The following is a 16,091-nucleotide window of genomic DNA, read 5'->3' on the forward strand; positions in this document are numbered from 1 at the left end:
GAAAAGAAAAAAAAACTATTAATATTAAAATCCTCTCCATCCACAGTAATCCTCACGTTTTCTCTCTTTTTCATCTGATAATCTCCGCACAAAACGAAGGGTTTCTTCCTTCCGTTTTATCCACAGAATAATAGACCACTAAAAAAACAAAAAGGGCTTTTAGGTTTTAAATAGTCGACAAAAGAAGATACACCAAACTAGACTGGTGTAAAACTAATAATTTTTTTTCTTCTGCCTGGTTAAGGCCCAGCATTCCGAATTGGAAAAAATACTGTTAAATAACGATTATCTCTTCAGGTATGGTGTCTGCAATTAAAACAATTTTTCACCGACAACCTGGGAATCGTTTAAACCAATTAAAAGAGGGGGGAATGCCTAAAAGGAAATATTGCTTTTGGATTGTTGTGCAGGCCAAAATATATGAACGATAAATAAACAATAATAATCTGTCAATGCTGGAATTAAATAAGAAAAAAAAGGACTTTCTATGCAGAGATTGGAAATATGCAATGTGCAAAACCGGAGAAAATACATAATAAAAAAAACTAAAGTCAACAGTTAAAAACCTGTTTAGGCCTGCAAATGCGTCACAAACAAACAAATTTAAACAATAATGTATAAAAAAAGACCCATCATTTTTTACGATAAATTAGAATATCTGAATAAAAATAAAACGCAAAGAAAGGCTCGGTTAATATTTAAACCCACAAAAAATAAATCGAAAATCTTAAAAAAAGAAAAAAGAAAAATCTATATAACAACGACAACACAAGAAGAAATAAAGAATGAAAAATTTAAAAAGAGAATCCGAAGCCAGTTTGGTTAGTGTGCAAAATAAACAGTAAAATTCAATAATAATAATAATAATACCTATAATTTGCCATACACTATATTTGTTGCTTCACACATAATAACAAGATTAAAAAATAGTTTGCAATGATAATTAAGAGAAAAAAATGAAGGAGTTGAAACATACTTATAGCCCTGAATCCAGTGCAAGAAAGTAAAGGACAGAAAATGTTTCAGCCAAAGTTATGTTGTCATTTCTGGTTTAAGGCTATGACTTGGGTGGCCGCGGGCGAACACCGGCGCAGGGATAGAGACAAGAGAGAAGAGATAGCCCTCAAAGCCCATCTCTGTACTCCTGGACGACATTGCCCGATTAGACCGACAGGCGGCGCTGCAAAACGGCAGAAATTAGCACAAAGCACATACAGAGGGCCGCCATGGTTCTGACCGAAGAGGCAATTATTGTGGGAACAAATCATTGCTCTGTTAGAACAGGTAGGAAGACTTTAAAAGGTGAATCTATGTGGACTTTTTTTTCTTTTTTGGAGAGTACTGGGAAAACCCTGGCTTTTTTATTATTTCTATTTTTGCTGTTTTTTTAAATATATATTTAAACTAATGCACTTCCACTCAATTCATAGTCACTTTCCTCATGTTGGATATCTTTAGAAAAATAAATAAATACATCAAATAAAAATACATGCCCCTTAAAACGTTTTGTTTATGCTTATCAATAAGTCCAGGCCACTGTCAGCCTTTTTTCTTTCTTTCTTTTAAATGCACCTCTACTTCACTGCTAATAGCCTTCTAAGTCTGAGATGGGCTGGTGTTGAATTTGCTCTGCAATTTGCACACTTTATTTGCATTTGTCAGTAATTTATTATGCGGAGGGCATATTTGTGTGCCTAAATAAATGTCCATGGCAAGATGTATTTCAACCACAATTTGTTATTGTCAGTTTAAGAGGGCACTCAAACGGGCAGTCTGGTTAAAACAAGCTATTGCAAACAGAGTGCTGGAAGAAAGTTTGAAATGGTGTATTTTTATGACCATTTGCAAAAATAAATTCAACAGGCAACAATATATATACAAAAAAAAGGGTTTCTGAGTTATAATAATAATAAACCAATTAATTGTGTTCTGTTAAAATGGGTACGTGAATTAAGACTTGTATGCAACACAGTTAATCACACAAAAATCTAACAAAAATCAAAAATGAAATATTTATTACAGCATTTGTGACTGAACACCTTTTAAACATTACGTCACAGTCCTCATACAAGTATTTAATGTATTTTTGACAAAGCTTAAGGGAGACGGCATCTTATCATCTAGTGAGGAACACGTGCTGAAAAAGGAAGGAATTCATGGACATACAATATCAATGCCACAGCAGATCTGAAACTAGCAAAAACATTCTTTTTCAATTGAGGTAAACACATAGAATATCTAACATGAAACAATTAATAGACTGAACTCTGTACGAAGTTTGTTACAATATTCTCTCAGCTTTTTTTCTCCCAAAAGCATTGAGTTCATAATTTAAGTTTTTTTTCTTTTCTTTTCTTTTTTTTGTGTGTGTGTATGCGTGTGTGTGTGTGTTTCAGGTTTTTTGGTGCATCAACCATCAAATGCTTCTCCAGTGCCACAGAATCAACATTTGTGTCAGCATTGTCCTTATGGCAAGAATGTTGATCCACAGATAAAGAAGCGCTGCAGGATGTTGCTTTTCCACTATTAAGCTTCCTTCAAAATGCTCTTCATCAATGAGAGTCCAGGGTACAAAAAAAATAAAATAATATTAAAATAAAAATGTATAAAACCAACACAATCCAGTGCTTGGGCAATTCAAACAACGAACTTTTTTTCTTTAAAACCTACAGGGCAACATTCATTCATGAACCAAAAACAAGAAAAAGAGAGAGAGGGGCATGACAAATGTTCAAACTGAATCTTCTGGAGAGATCCGGTGTCATTTAGCAGCCTTTTCCCATCATGCCCTGTTCTTATGGGGGACAGGACCTGATTGCCCTCTGTGGTTTGAAGCCTTTTTGAGATGTTCCATCTTCTTATTTTTTTTTTTCTTTAATAGTGCTGTGCTGCGAGACAGTTTCTCCTCCAGGAAGGAGCACACACAGTGTGAGAGAGAAAAGGTTAACCTTTAATTCTAAAACTAGCTCAGGAAACAGAAACCATGTGATCAACAAAAAAAAAATGCACAAGTTTTAACTTATTTATCTATACTTTTATACTACAGTAGTTATAACTCTTGGAGTCTTTCTGTTGTTTCTTTTTTTTTCTTCTCTTTTTTAAATCTTCCAGAGTGATCTTATAGAAGCGTTTGAGAGCGTCACGTGAATGTGTACTGAACGTGTTTATGACGGTGCGTGAGTGTGAGAAAAGTGTGTGTGTGTGTGTTTTGCTTTTTTTTTCGAGCGGGTGCGTCTGTCCGTTCTTTGCACGCGTATGTCAAAACATCCTCTGTTGATCTTTACCAAAAGCCCAAGACTTTACAAAGTGTTCTTGTCAGCTTGGTCCTCCGTTTGGATGAAAGTAACAAAATTGACAAGTTAGAAAAAAAAAGAAAAGAATTATCACAGCTCATCTGGAATTCTGTTTCGTTCGTGTCAAATTCTGGTCAAAAGGGTTTGCTTCTTATTCTTAAAAATAGTCTCAAAATAGGATTTATTGTTGGTTGCTCTTTGTTTGTTTTTTATTCTTATTGGTTTCTTGTAGTAGCTGCTGTTGTCGTGATGTCGTAGCAAAGTTCCCTTATGCTATTGGGCATGGATGTCCAGGCCTTGTCCTCCAGTACTGGGGTCAACGGGAGAAAGCAAAGGGGGTCTCTGTGCAGACATGGTCATTCCTGGGTGCGACGAGGGTCCTCCGTGCATCAGCATGGCGTGATGAGTGTGGTGGACGTGGGGATGATCGGGTAGGTATGCATGGAAAGGGGGCCCGTGTCGGAGCTGGGAAGGGTGAGAGGTCAGCTGATGATGGTTGGTGTAAGTGGGTGGGGTCATGCTCATGCCCATAGGACCACTCTGAGGTACGTACTCCCCTGGCATGCCTGACAAACCTGAGAAGAAAGGCAGAAAGACGAGAACGTATTTACACAGTCACTAAAACTGTTTTCTCGCCGCAGCTTTGACACGCTCCCTCTCCATTAACAGACCTTAATTCAATTTAAACTCAACGTCTCCAACAAAGAGCTTAACAGATTTTATGACACTGCGCCTGTGACTGCAGCGCTTTTAGCTCCTACAAGTAAAGAGAGACATTATTGCAGCAGACTATTTTAGGCGATGGTGAGTGGTTTACAATGCCCAATAGCGTTGTGGTCAGGTCTCAGGTTGGAAAATGATCCTCAGTCATCCACAGACACTGTAGTCCTGGAGGATGTGAGGAAAACCAAGCAGGCGTATTGATGTGGAGAAGTGCTAATACTTTTACAAGTGGAAGAGTCAATTCCCCAGCTGAATTTAGTGACTAACTGAACAGGCATTCTCTCGTGGGGATGTGCCTTTGTGCACATATTTGATTTAGAATCTCTTAAAGACATCGTTAAATAATTTAGGTCTCGGTTAGTTGCATCACCAATATAGAGAACATTAAAGGCTTGTTTCCGCCTCTGAATAAGAGCATTTCAAGCAAAAAAAAAGTACCAGTTGTTCATCAAACAGCGGCAAGACAGTGTAACAAAGACAAAAAGAAGGGGAAAGAGAGAGCAAAGGGAAAGGCGGTGGCTTATGCTGATATCTCTTAAGGTGGACTCCACTTCATATGTGTAGAGACCTCAGCATGCTGCATCTCTCATACTGTGACACGACCCAGGACACAGGGCTGGCTCAGCAGTGCCACTGTTTGGCTTTTCGCATTGCTGTTTGTTGTAATCAGCAAGAAAAAAAAAGTCAAATGTGGGGGTGTTGTTCCTGGGGCCTGGGACTGGAGTATGGGAACAAGGCTGGTCCAGAGGCCTGGACCTTGGGGAGAAACGAGTGAGCAGGAGGTCCCGCTGGAGCCAGGGGGCCTGGGTCTGGGATTGGGTCTGGGCTGGCCTGCTTTGTAATGTGAACCCCTGGGGGATTAGAAGCTGTAATAGGAGGGGAGAGGTCGCTGCAAGGTCACTAGGCATGCTCACTCTCTGCATTCCTCCACCTTAGAACACTGCAATTAAGAAATTACACTGGAGGACCCCGGTGAGGGGAAGAGGAGGAGGACAGAAAGGAGAGAGGGACAGCAAAGGCCAAGATTAATGGCCAGTCCACTGGTTGAAAGCTATGCCATTCTCTAATGCTCCCTTTCCATGTCAGTTCATTTGAAATGCAAGTGTTTGTCAGAACAGGTCTCTTAAAACCTCACTACTCAGGTCATAAAATAAATAAATCATTCAGGGTGTTAGTAGGGTATGATGGGTGCCCTCACCTCCATATAATCCAGGACAGCTCCTGTTAAAAGGCCCAGCAGATGTTTTTGACACTGTAAGCTGGTAATCTCTAGTCTTGTAAGCTCCAGTCATTCCATTAAGTAGATCCTAGACCCCCCCACCCCTTCTTTTATTAACAAGAGTGGTAAAATCTGAAAACAATGACTGAGGACAGACTGGGCCTCTCTCCCTTGCCATCTCTGCATGCCTGCCTCCCTAGCTGGCTGCGCACTTCTGTTATGGCACAGTAGTCCTGCTCAATGGCTGGCCATAATTAAGTACCAAATATACCATATTGTGTGACTGTGTAATCAAATCAAGAGAGGATAATATTGCTCTGTATTAAGCTATTAATGTAATTGGTCATGAAGCATAAAGTATGTTACGTAATTAAATAGTCTCAAAATTATATAGCCCTATATTAAGAATTAGCCAACCTGAGCAAATGTTGTCTCTGTGTGGCTGTTTTAGGGAACATTGCTTCCTGATTTTCCCTTCTCTCTCTCTTTTTTTTCCCCTCCTGCCATTAGCAAAGACAGGAGGGGATGAGATAAAACGTGCGAGAGGCAGCGAGAAGCAGAGGAAGAGAGAGAGAATGCAAGGAGTGGAGGGGTGAAATGATCTCTGTCGGCAGAATTACCGCTGTGACCCTTTGGAAAATCCAGTCTCCATTTACATATAAAGGGTTCTTTTAATCAAGGTAAGTGTTATTATATTGTGCCTCATTGGGCAAGGGAGTTTAGGTGTTAAATAAAATTTCATCTGCTCCGCCGCCTTTGGGATGTTATATGTCTTGATTTTTCAAATGTCAGCACTGTGGCAGAATGGCCAGCTTAATCAGACTGCCGCCATTTAGCTATAGAGGGATTGTGTGTGTATGTGTGTGAAAGAGAGACAGAGACAGGAAAACAGTGACTCGTAGAGGCCATATCTGTATGTGTGAAAAAGACCCCCTCCTTTTGGACAAAGTGTGCATTCCTGTGTCTTCTACCTTATAAATTTATCTCAGTGTCTCCCTGCTCTTGTCTGCGAGTCTCAGGTCAGGCCACTCACTGCCTCCTCCCGCTCCCCAAATCGTCTCCCTCCAGTAAAAAATAATCAAAACACACAGCCCCCCCACACACTCATTCCTCCCTTTACACAGCTCAAACCAAACCCCCAGTGAAGGATCGGCCATGTCACCCGCGGCCCGTATATCTTGCTCAGGGGCCGTAATGTACTGCGGTGTTCCCGTCTTTGCATATAAGATAATTTGGGCATCAATCCTTCCCCAGACAGATTTATGTCACTCGGAGGACAGTTTCACTTCTCCTTCTTTATCGCTTCACTGGAGCCTGCTTAATTTCTCCCTGTCAGGCCCTTCCCCAGGAGATGTTATTTTTTCCCTAAATGTCCAACATTTGCATTGGCTGTCCAAGATGGGGAGAGCGATGGCGCTGTTGTGATAAATAAATTTGTGCATGCCATGCCAGGTTGTTTCTTCCCCCCCCTTTTTCTGTTGTTGTTCATGTTGTCTGGCGCCACAAGTCGGGTCCTCTCTGTCCCAGGATGATTACCCCTTTTTCTCAAGTCTTCAATTCATCCTCTATGTTTAAAGCATCTTTCTGGCTACCTAAGTTGTTGCTGGGAAGGAAGGGGGCCCAAGCTTGCTGTAAAATTCTGCCCAGTGTGAGAGGACATTGTGCTAGTCAAGTGAAAGGGAATTGTGGGTAAAAAAAAATAGCATAAAAATAAAACCCAGCAGCCCCAACGTGTGAAAAAAAACAAGGAAAAGAGCCCAGTACTTACTTCCCCCTTTTCTTTGCTTTTTGAGTTACAAGATGGAGGTTACATGTAGTGCCATTGCCCATCCATGCCCATATTCATCCCCATTCCACTCATAGGCCCTAGAAAGAAGAGATAAATGCCAGAAAAAGCATCAGCAGGAGTTTGAATCACAGCGAGGTTAGAGACGACCAACTGGTAGAAGGGAAGAGGTTGGTTAGCTTTAGATGGAAAATGAGGGAAGAGGAAGATGTGAAGAAGTGGTTTAAGAGTTTACATTTCTTGCTGGATCCCTTAAACCAATTTGTTGTGATTATGAGATTAGAAAAAGCACAAGCAAGGCAGGCGGGGGGGACTTTTAAAGACAAGCGTTATCGTGGTTGAGGTGCACACTTAGTGTTAGGTTTATGCGACTGACTTGGGAGACCTTCTCCATGCTGAGGTTACTACATTTCATGCTGCAGACAGCGGGGTCAGTGTCATTCAGCTCTTTGGTAACTCTCGTGTGGTAAAGCAGGCATGGTGGAGGGAAGACGGACGAAGGAAAGGAGGCGGATGGACTTACCAGCTGGTCGGATCCCCATGTGTTGCTGACCGTCCAGCACGAAGCTACCCATTGGCTGGCCCTCCGGACTGTACGCTGCTCCTTGGCTCACTGAAGGATCAAGAAGAAAACCTGATTGTAGTCAAAACGTGGACATGAAAAAGGAAGGGGGGAAGAAGAAGAGAAAACACACCAGACAATCAGCAATTGTCCCAGCTCCAGCCCAAACATACTGTAAGACATTGTGCTCATGTTTGTGGACAGCACTGACTGACGCGTGGCATGCAAACATGCATACAGTGGGTCCTTATGCATGCAAGCACACACACGCACACACAAACACTTGTGCGTACACGCAGCCAGTGTCATTCAAAACCACGCTCAAGGGAGACACATTGTTCTCTAACCGAGAGAAGAAAGCATGCAGTTTGACAGGATGGGAAGAATTTATGCCATGGCAGGCAATTCATCCAGACTCAGCTTTCAAATATTTTGTTAAATCCATAGCACATGTATATGTTTCTTTTCTTAAGAAGAACATAACATACAAATTTAGATAATCCCAAAACTGCCAGATCGTTTAATATGTATTATGGATGAATTACCTGATTAGCTGTTATAATAATAAAGAAGACAGAGCAGCAATCTTTGCTCAGCTGGATCTTATTTTGTTTATTATTAGGCTTATTGAACTAATGCATTTTGGAGACTGCAGAAACCATTGCATTCTGGGACTATAACAGAATTATCTTGGATAATCTGTAATTCTCAAAGATTAGAGGGAGATGTTAGTCATGCTGTGTTAGTAGAGATTGCTGATTGGCACACACTGGATGTAGGCTGTCAAATACTCCACACAAAAGAGCAATAAGTATAGAAAGAGGCGCCCACATTTGTAAGTGCATCTCATTTTAATCATGGCTCGTGTCGGTTTGAACAATCTCCATCCCCGAGTGTAGGGATTTTCATAAAACAAGGAGATTGCTAATCAACAAAGCTTTTCCCTCCCTGGGACAAATTACTTGTTGTTTTTTTCTTCTTCTTTCTTTTTTTCTTTTTTGGTAATGCCAAAGTCAATGAAGCTTAGGGTGACTGAAACATTCAGCAGGATCACATAGTGGCATACTTGCTACTACTAGGTTGTGCTTTTGGAAATCTGAACACATTAGACATGGAAAATCAGTGTGTTATGATTTACCATTATAAAGTGTTCCATCTTTTTTTTTAAACCAATGTAAATCTCTCGTGCATGGGGGATAAATCAAGACATAATGGTGGAATCCATTAAAAAAACAGAGAGGTTTTGATATTTGCAATGCAGTGAATGACTACTTAAGATCAAAATTTAGCAGAGTGATTCTTGAGGGAAGGAAATAAAAATGCAGCAGAAAAATTCAGGGGAAAGCCCCCTACCCTTAACTGAAAAAAAGAAAGAAAAACAAAATAGCCTAAAAAAAAAAGGGAGATAACTCATAAATTGCTGCTAGCGTTTTTGGCACTCCTCTTGTGTCCAATTAGTAATTCACAGAGAGACTGCTAATATACCTCTCTTGCCACTTAGACTGGGAAATCTCCAATTAGAGTCAATCAGCAAACAGCCTGCACCACTGCTGAACACATCTCATTGAGAAAATGGAAAAGGGAATGAACGATGGAAGAGGAAGAGGAGGGAGTAGGTGTAGGGCACCCCTCTAAAAATCTGGGCTCCAGGCATAATGTGCTTGCCAGTAAAGGATTTGGAAAGGGTGTCTTCATGCAGGGAAAAGAAGCCGTACTCTACTGTAGATTAGCTGGATTGTCTGTTTGGGTTTTTTCCATTTTTAAATTTTTGTTTGTCTTTTCCTTTTTTTTTCCTTTTTTTTTTTTACCTGCTCGATTTGACTGGTCGATCATGGGTTGTACTATTCTTCTCCTGGCATTGATAAACCTGGCAGAGGAAAAAATAAACACAGAGAAGAGAAAAGCAAACGTTAAATCACGCCGCATTCACACACAGAAAGATTCATCACGAGCCTCCACAAAGACAAAACAGTTTTGCATGACTTAATGGCAACATTAGCCACAGAGTCCTTGAGAGAGGCGCTCACGACACAACAGCAACAAACAAAAGGGCAATTGTCTGCTGACTTGGGAACCCAGTGAGGGATACTTTTAATGTTCCTTATGATCTATTCCCCCCTCTTTTAATAAAGCTTTTGATTACGTTTGGTTGCTATGGGCACCAGGGAGACATTCCTCAAGTATTAAGTGCAACTTGGGCACAGAAGAACCCTCAACATGGCACATCCATTCCTCTCTCCGTCTCTCTTTCTTTTTTCTGTCACTACTGCTATAGTTCTACCCAACGCTGACCGACTCTATATGTAATCTACTGCATCTTCTACAGTTATTGCACCAAAATGTTATTTTTTGTGGGGATACTTGAATTTCAAAATGAACTTTAAGTTCAAAATGCAGGACATAAATGGTTCCTTTCATTGCACCCCCATCTCTTCCCTCCCCCTCTGTGGGACCCCCAACTCTGGCTGCATTGTAGGGGGTTCTGCTCCCCTTCCAGCTGTCCAGAAATGAGGACCAGGCATGGGCCACGCCGTGCTTTCACAAGGTATTGTTATGTCAGTGAGCCCATCAATTAGGCTGTCTGAAGTTTTATCACCACCACAGCAGCGAGTAAGTGCACCTCCACAAAGCCTCCCCAGCCAGTCTTGCTCCTGTGGCTTTTCCAGTGTAGAGCCGGAGGTCATCTGGAGGTGACTGCCAGCCAGGGGCAACCTTTTTAACTTGGAATGGGATGCCTTGGGTTGTGTCAAACACAATCTGCCCACTAAGGCCAAGGAAGTTCTCCACCTTTATATCTTTCTTTTTACCTCTGTTGCCACCTCTTTCCATTCCGACTTTCTCTCATTCACTTTAATAAACCTGAAAACATAGCATGGACCTAGCTCTAGGGGTACCCCCATGTGGTTGATATTAAAGTGGGGTTTCAAATCACGTTGGAGCTGTCCAGCATGGAGTCTTTTGCTAGTTCCAAAAAACACAGTGGAGGGAAGAAAAAAAAAAGGCTTTACTGCCCTCTCCTAACATACGGGCCAAGGCACCATCAATACGGCTAAAGAACTGGTCATTAGAAGGAAGGGAGAGCTGGAACCAATTTGGGTTCCTAATCCCCCATGAAGCCCTGATACCTGCCCTTACCTTCTCCAATGAACTTAAACGCCTGTAATCTGCCCGGCTCAAAGTGACATGGTTAAATGTACAAAATGCACAGTTGGGAAAAGAAAGACGCGGTGCTCATTTGCCAGGGGGCATCCAGAGTGCAGGTACGCATGGGGTACTGCAGGTCCCTGAGAGAAAAAAGATGAAACAAACCCACATGAGAATAAGGGAGAATGAAAGAGGAAGATGAGAGGTGGAGTGGAATGGAGTGAAGGAGAGAGCTGTATTGGAAATTATACGATTGTAACGCATGATTTGCAATTTAAGGGAGGAATAAAAATGAACTTTTATTAACTCTGAAGTATTTTTGAACAAAGGGGACAAAACATTGCGTGATAGCTATGCTCTAAGAAATGCCCGAGGTGCTTCAGGGAGAAAGACGGTTCCAGCATCGAAACCAGCTGAGCAAGTAAACAGTAAGACATTCCTGGTATCACACTCCCCTCTTTAGGTACAGAGTGTAAGGCTTGCCAAAATATATGTCCTGCTTTCTCCCTTTGTGGATGCACCAACAGGCTCAAAATCACAACCATGTGCATTCTTACCTAACGTATTCTGGGTCACAGCCATAAACACATAATATTAAGAATGTTCTTCCCAGGTGCTAAATTCAACCATACGGTTTCTAGTGACTGCAGAGGAAATACTCTGTGCACTGGAGAGTACTCAGTAGGATCAAAGTGTCATTTTCAGATGGAAAAATAGTTGTTTATATTTGTGTTTTTCCATCTTCTTACAGAAAATATATAAATGTAAGCATGCTGGGAAGCATTTAGCTGCCAGTGTTTACTAATTTTTAGTATCCAAACAGCTCTTGGGGTATGGAAAAATGTGGATTTTCAGATATTTTCCCACATGGACCTGCTTCTTGTCAGTGTTCCCTGTTGGCTAACTGTCACGATAAAGATTCACAAAGACTATTTTTGCACGCTAAACAAGTTGCCACAGTAACCAGCAGGCGACGATGTACACCGAAAAGAGTTGGGGGGTGGGGTGGGGAGTGGGGGTGCCTCTTGTGGCCTTAGAGCACCTTTTATCAGTCTGAGTAAAGTCAATTGAGATTATCAGAGCTGGGCCAGATAACACTGTTTTCCCTCCACCCGTGAGCTGCTAATGGAGTGTGCTTAGAACAACACAACCAGGAATCCTCCAGAGATGAGGGCCAGTCAACTCAGATGGACAGTCAGATGGATGGATCAGAGGACCCAAAGTCCTGAGAGAGATACAGAGGTTGACCACAGGGATTTAGAATTCCTAAGCCACTTGCTAAAACGTGTGTGTGTGTGTGTGTGTGTGTGTGTGCTGTAAATCTACACATCAACACCATGGACATAACCACAACCACTGCCAGTGTGTCCATAGGCTAACCAGAACACAGGAGGCTCACAGGGGACACTAGCTAAAAAACCTCCAACCCAAAGCCCATTTTTTATTATCTACATCTGGTGGTCTAGCTTATTATGGCCTGCCTCTGCTCAGTGTTAGAGCACAGAAACACCGACACGCACACATGCACACATTCACACATAGTACACAGAGTACCTCTCAGCATGGGAACTCCGTGCTGTCTTCAAACAAATAATTAAAGGCAAGGTTAGGGGGTCGTGTGGAGGTCATTCATTGGGATACAGCTCAGAATGTGTACAATACCCCAGGAAAAAGTGGGCTGTTGGGGGCTGCGGCCCACTGCTGTTTAATATTAGCAACTGGTTTTGTCCAGCCAATAGGCCTTAAACACATTTTCAAGCTGCGTTTCAAAAACTGCACTCACAGTGCTAAGTACACTTTAGAGCTTGCATGTTAATATGTATGCACATGTCAGTCAATATGTGTATATAATGCATGTCAGCACATTCTTCACATACTACTGCCAGCTGGCTCACAGAAGCACTTTTATTCACTGAGATGGCGTGAAAGACGCACTTGAAAAGCACAAGCTTGTGTGCAGATACAATAATGCATCTCCACAGGAAGACCTGGTACCCATCTTCCTGATGATATAAGAAGCTAAACTTACTATGGCTGTTAGGAGTTGAACATAGTGGGCAGATATGAATGATGGAGACAGGCTAGCATGCTGTGTTTTGCTATAGCCTGTAGTTACGTGAGTGTGGGGGGACTGAGATTAAGATCTGGTCAGGCACAGAAGAAGAGATATAGATGTACTAGTGAACTTACATAATCCTAAAGCATGCCACGAGACTTTATTTTTCAAGTAGAGTCCTTCAATTTTACAACGCTCCCCTTTAATGCAGCAAGCCAACTGCATCACAAGCATAATAGTATCAAAGGTTACTGGAGGTTTGCAGATGTAATCACAGCAAACCAGTCTGTCTCACTCAGTGTTGTCTTAAATTTTTTTCTTACTTCCTCATCTCAGTCTGTCAGAAAGGCCTTGTTTCTAGTTAACTGACTTGCAGCCACACCTGGTAACTCGCTCCTGTTGTCAGCATTCCTTCGCTGAGAAATTGTCATGCCAAACCACCCTACCCTGGAGCACAGCCAAGAGACGGAGAGCGAGAGGGAGGGAGACGAGACAGAGAGAGGCGAAACAGAGAGGCGAAACAGAGAGGCGAAACAGAGAGTCTCAACGCTTAGTTAGCCAATTGCGGTGGAGATCACAGGAAACCTAGCCAATCAGGAGTGGGGGCACTCGTTTGACGAGTTTGTAATGAAAGAACGAAAGAAAGAAAAAACAAGACAGAGTGAGACACGAGAATGAAATGCAGAAAACTGAATGTGCCTTATCCAAAAACTAAGCACAGGACTACTCCAAACATAGCGCTGTACAGTGTGCAAAGCATTTAAACAGTGTCACAAAAATCGTTGACAGTTTATTGCCTTCATGGCTGACCTACACATGCCCATTTTGGAAGCTCATATACCAAGATGAGAGGGGGGCAAGTTTCCGATTCCTGGGCCCCTATTCGTCTGGCTTTGTAGGAAGATTAGATGCAACACAATCTGTGCAAGAACATACTGAACTCAATCCATGATCACTGCTTGCAAACATGACTGTCCTCTGGTTCCTATTAAAGCTCATTGCTTCCATACTTCCGCTTCAGACAGAAATAAAGATTCCAAACCCCCAGCGATTGAGTCACAACTCACTAGAATCAAAGGAGGAAGGCTTTAGTTTGATGCTCTTCCACCAAAAAGAAAGGCAGAGAGACAGGAGTGGAAACTGGATGTCCTTTGACCAGGAAGTGCATGCAAATTAACCCCATGAAGAGAGTGTGTTTAGTATAAGCAAACACTAATTATGGTCCAGTCAGACACAGGGTAGTCCAAGGCTACTGAACTTCTAGCACTGATCCACTGTAGTGTCAACAATGGTGATTTAATCAGCTCACATCTCACATGGTCCAGGCAGGCCCCTGTAACAGTTTATACATGGCTTGCCACCAGACTGAACCTACAGTATCTGTGGATTTATCATAAACTATCACAAAGGAGCTTTTCACTCCTCTAGGATAGAGATAAGTGACAAGGAGGTAGGAATGGGGAAGCTTTCTCAAGCTCATCAGCGACAGAGTTTCCCTTTTCTATACCTTCTTCGCTTCTTTAAGTTAAAACAGGAGTCGAGAGACATGTGCCGGGCGAACATTACCTCACCCCTGTGTTTGATTTAGTGCAGATGTGAAGCAGAGCAAGACAGGATCATTTTTTTAGAAACGTCGGTGAGGGCCCGCGTTTAGGGCAGCCACTGTGTTTACATAGTTTTACCTCTGTCTATCTCTTCCCCTCTCTCTCGCTCTTTTACTCACATCCACTGTGCCTCCATATTCCCACCTCCCACGCCACCTCACCCCCCCACACACACTCTTTTGTCTGCCTCTGAAGGGGGGACTGTTTCACCTCTCCTCCATGGACTTTCACTGACCTGTTTTTCTTTCCCTTTTTATTACTCCACTCATTGCCCATTTGTGGTATCCCCCCCTCAGTCCTATATGACTAACATTTGCATTGCTCTGTCAGTCTAGCGGCAGAAGTCATTTCTCTCTGAAACCCGCTGAGTACGAGTCATTAAGACTCCAGTGGAAAATCAGACAAAGAATTATATATTTGTGTTGCAAACTGACAAGATTTAACGAGGAGCTAATTAAAATAAATCAATAGCACTGCGGCATGCTTGCTCTCTGTCTCTCTTTTCTCACTCTGATTCTCTGTCAGCACCAAAGAGGTGGAATACTGCAGTGTGGAGCGCAACGCTAGGAAAGTAATTGTTTAGCCTTAAAACCAGGCAGCCGTCATCCATGCATTATGAAGAATAAGTGGGAACTGACTCACTCATCACAAAAGGGTAAATATCTGATAGAAATATGGAACAATAATCCCAAAAGTCTCGCTCTAAACTAAAACACCAAAGCAACACACACAACAAAAGAAACAAACATAGACATCTCTCCCTCTATTTACCCTCCCATCTAACACCTTCTCCCCTCTTCCCCCTGTCCAGTGACGGTATGTCACCTCTGGGCCTTGCAGTCCAGCAGCCTGACCCCTACAGGGCGGGCTGTACGGCACCAGCTGCTGACTGTCCGTCAAACACCTCCAGAGCAGCGTTGGGCCAGGAAGACCACGCTTGTTGCCCCTTTGATCCGGCAAGCAGCAGCTGCTGCTCCACACAACAGCACTTTGTTCCTCTGTCTCCTCACCACACTCTGTCCTACGGCACAAAACACCAAATCCAGCGCAGAAGTGGGAAAAAAAATGTGGGGGTTATGGGGGTGGGGGCAAAAACGAAAAAAAAATTCCTCCCTACAACATCAACAAGCTCTGACAACGGCAGCGGGGGTTTTTCTTGGCCCCAACAGAGCTCTTAGGCATCTACTTCTTGACGCTTCACCCTCCCTTCTCTTTTAAAAGATACGATAGTTATTGTTCAAATCAGCCAGGGTGAACGGAAGGGACTGAGGCCAAGCCCGCCCCAGGCGTCAACACACCTGTATGAAAGAGACCTTATTGTAGCAACCCAGCGTTACTAACTTGCCCTAGCACTACCAGTTTTCTGAAGTTAGAAAGAAGGACCAAATCATCTCATCTGCATTTTTCTATCGACACAGTCTCTTAAAATTTTCCTTCATGTATAATATTTCCTTCATTAACTTCCTCCTTTTTTTAACCGATTGCCACTCGACGGGGGTAATACGAAAGGAGTTGATCCCACAAATCTCTTGTTAGCAAGACACCCCCCCTCCCCGCTCCCACACCCACCTTAAGACAACACCTTATTAATGTGCACAGGTGTACAAAAGGTATTTTCTGCCTGCACAGGAGCCGAGGGACCAACAGCTGCATTTTTTCTTGTTTGAAGAGCGCCTGAAAACAACCAACATTCTTAGGTCAATA

At 42.5% G+C, this 16,091-nt stretch overlaps 1 protein-coding gene across 5 annotated transcripts in view; it reads right to left on the reverse strand.

The window, feature by feature from the left end:
• Window positions 1-1,998: 1,998 nt before the first annotated feature.
• Window positions 1,999-16,091, reverse strand: part of meis2a (Meis homeobox 2a) — a 78,427-nt gene continuing 64,334 nt past the window's right edge. For 3 of the 5 annotated variants that reach the window (XM_084915467.1, XM_084915468.1, XM_084915466.1), the window contains exons 11-14: window positions 9,392-9,450; window positions 7,545-7,655; window positions 7,004-7,101; window positions 3,755-3,868 (exon numbers count right to left, since the gene is read on the reverse strand). In XM_084915467.1, the coding sequence (XP_084771593.1) occupies window positions 7,043-7,101; window positions 7,545-7,655; window positions 9,392-9,450 (229 nt within the window). In that variant the 3' untranslated portion in view covers window positions 3,755-3,868; window positions 7,004-7,042. Of the gene's footprint in view, window positions 3,869-7,003; window positions 7,102-7,544; window positions 7,656-9,391; window positions 9,451-16,091 lie in introns of all 5 variants that reach the window. The other 2 variants (XM_084915469.1, XM_084915470.1) reach the window with 2 other exon arrangements.

Source organism: Perissodus microlepis, chromosome 19, assembly GCF_051167445.1.
Source record: "Perissodus microlepis isolate ML-2025 ecotype Zambia chromosome 19, ASM5116744v1, whole genome shotgun sequence".
NCBI lineage: Eukaryota > Metazoa > Chordata > Actinopteri > Cichliformes > Cichlidae > Perissodus > Perissodus microlepis.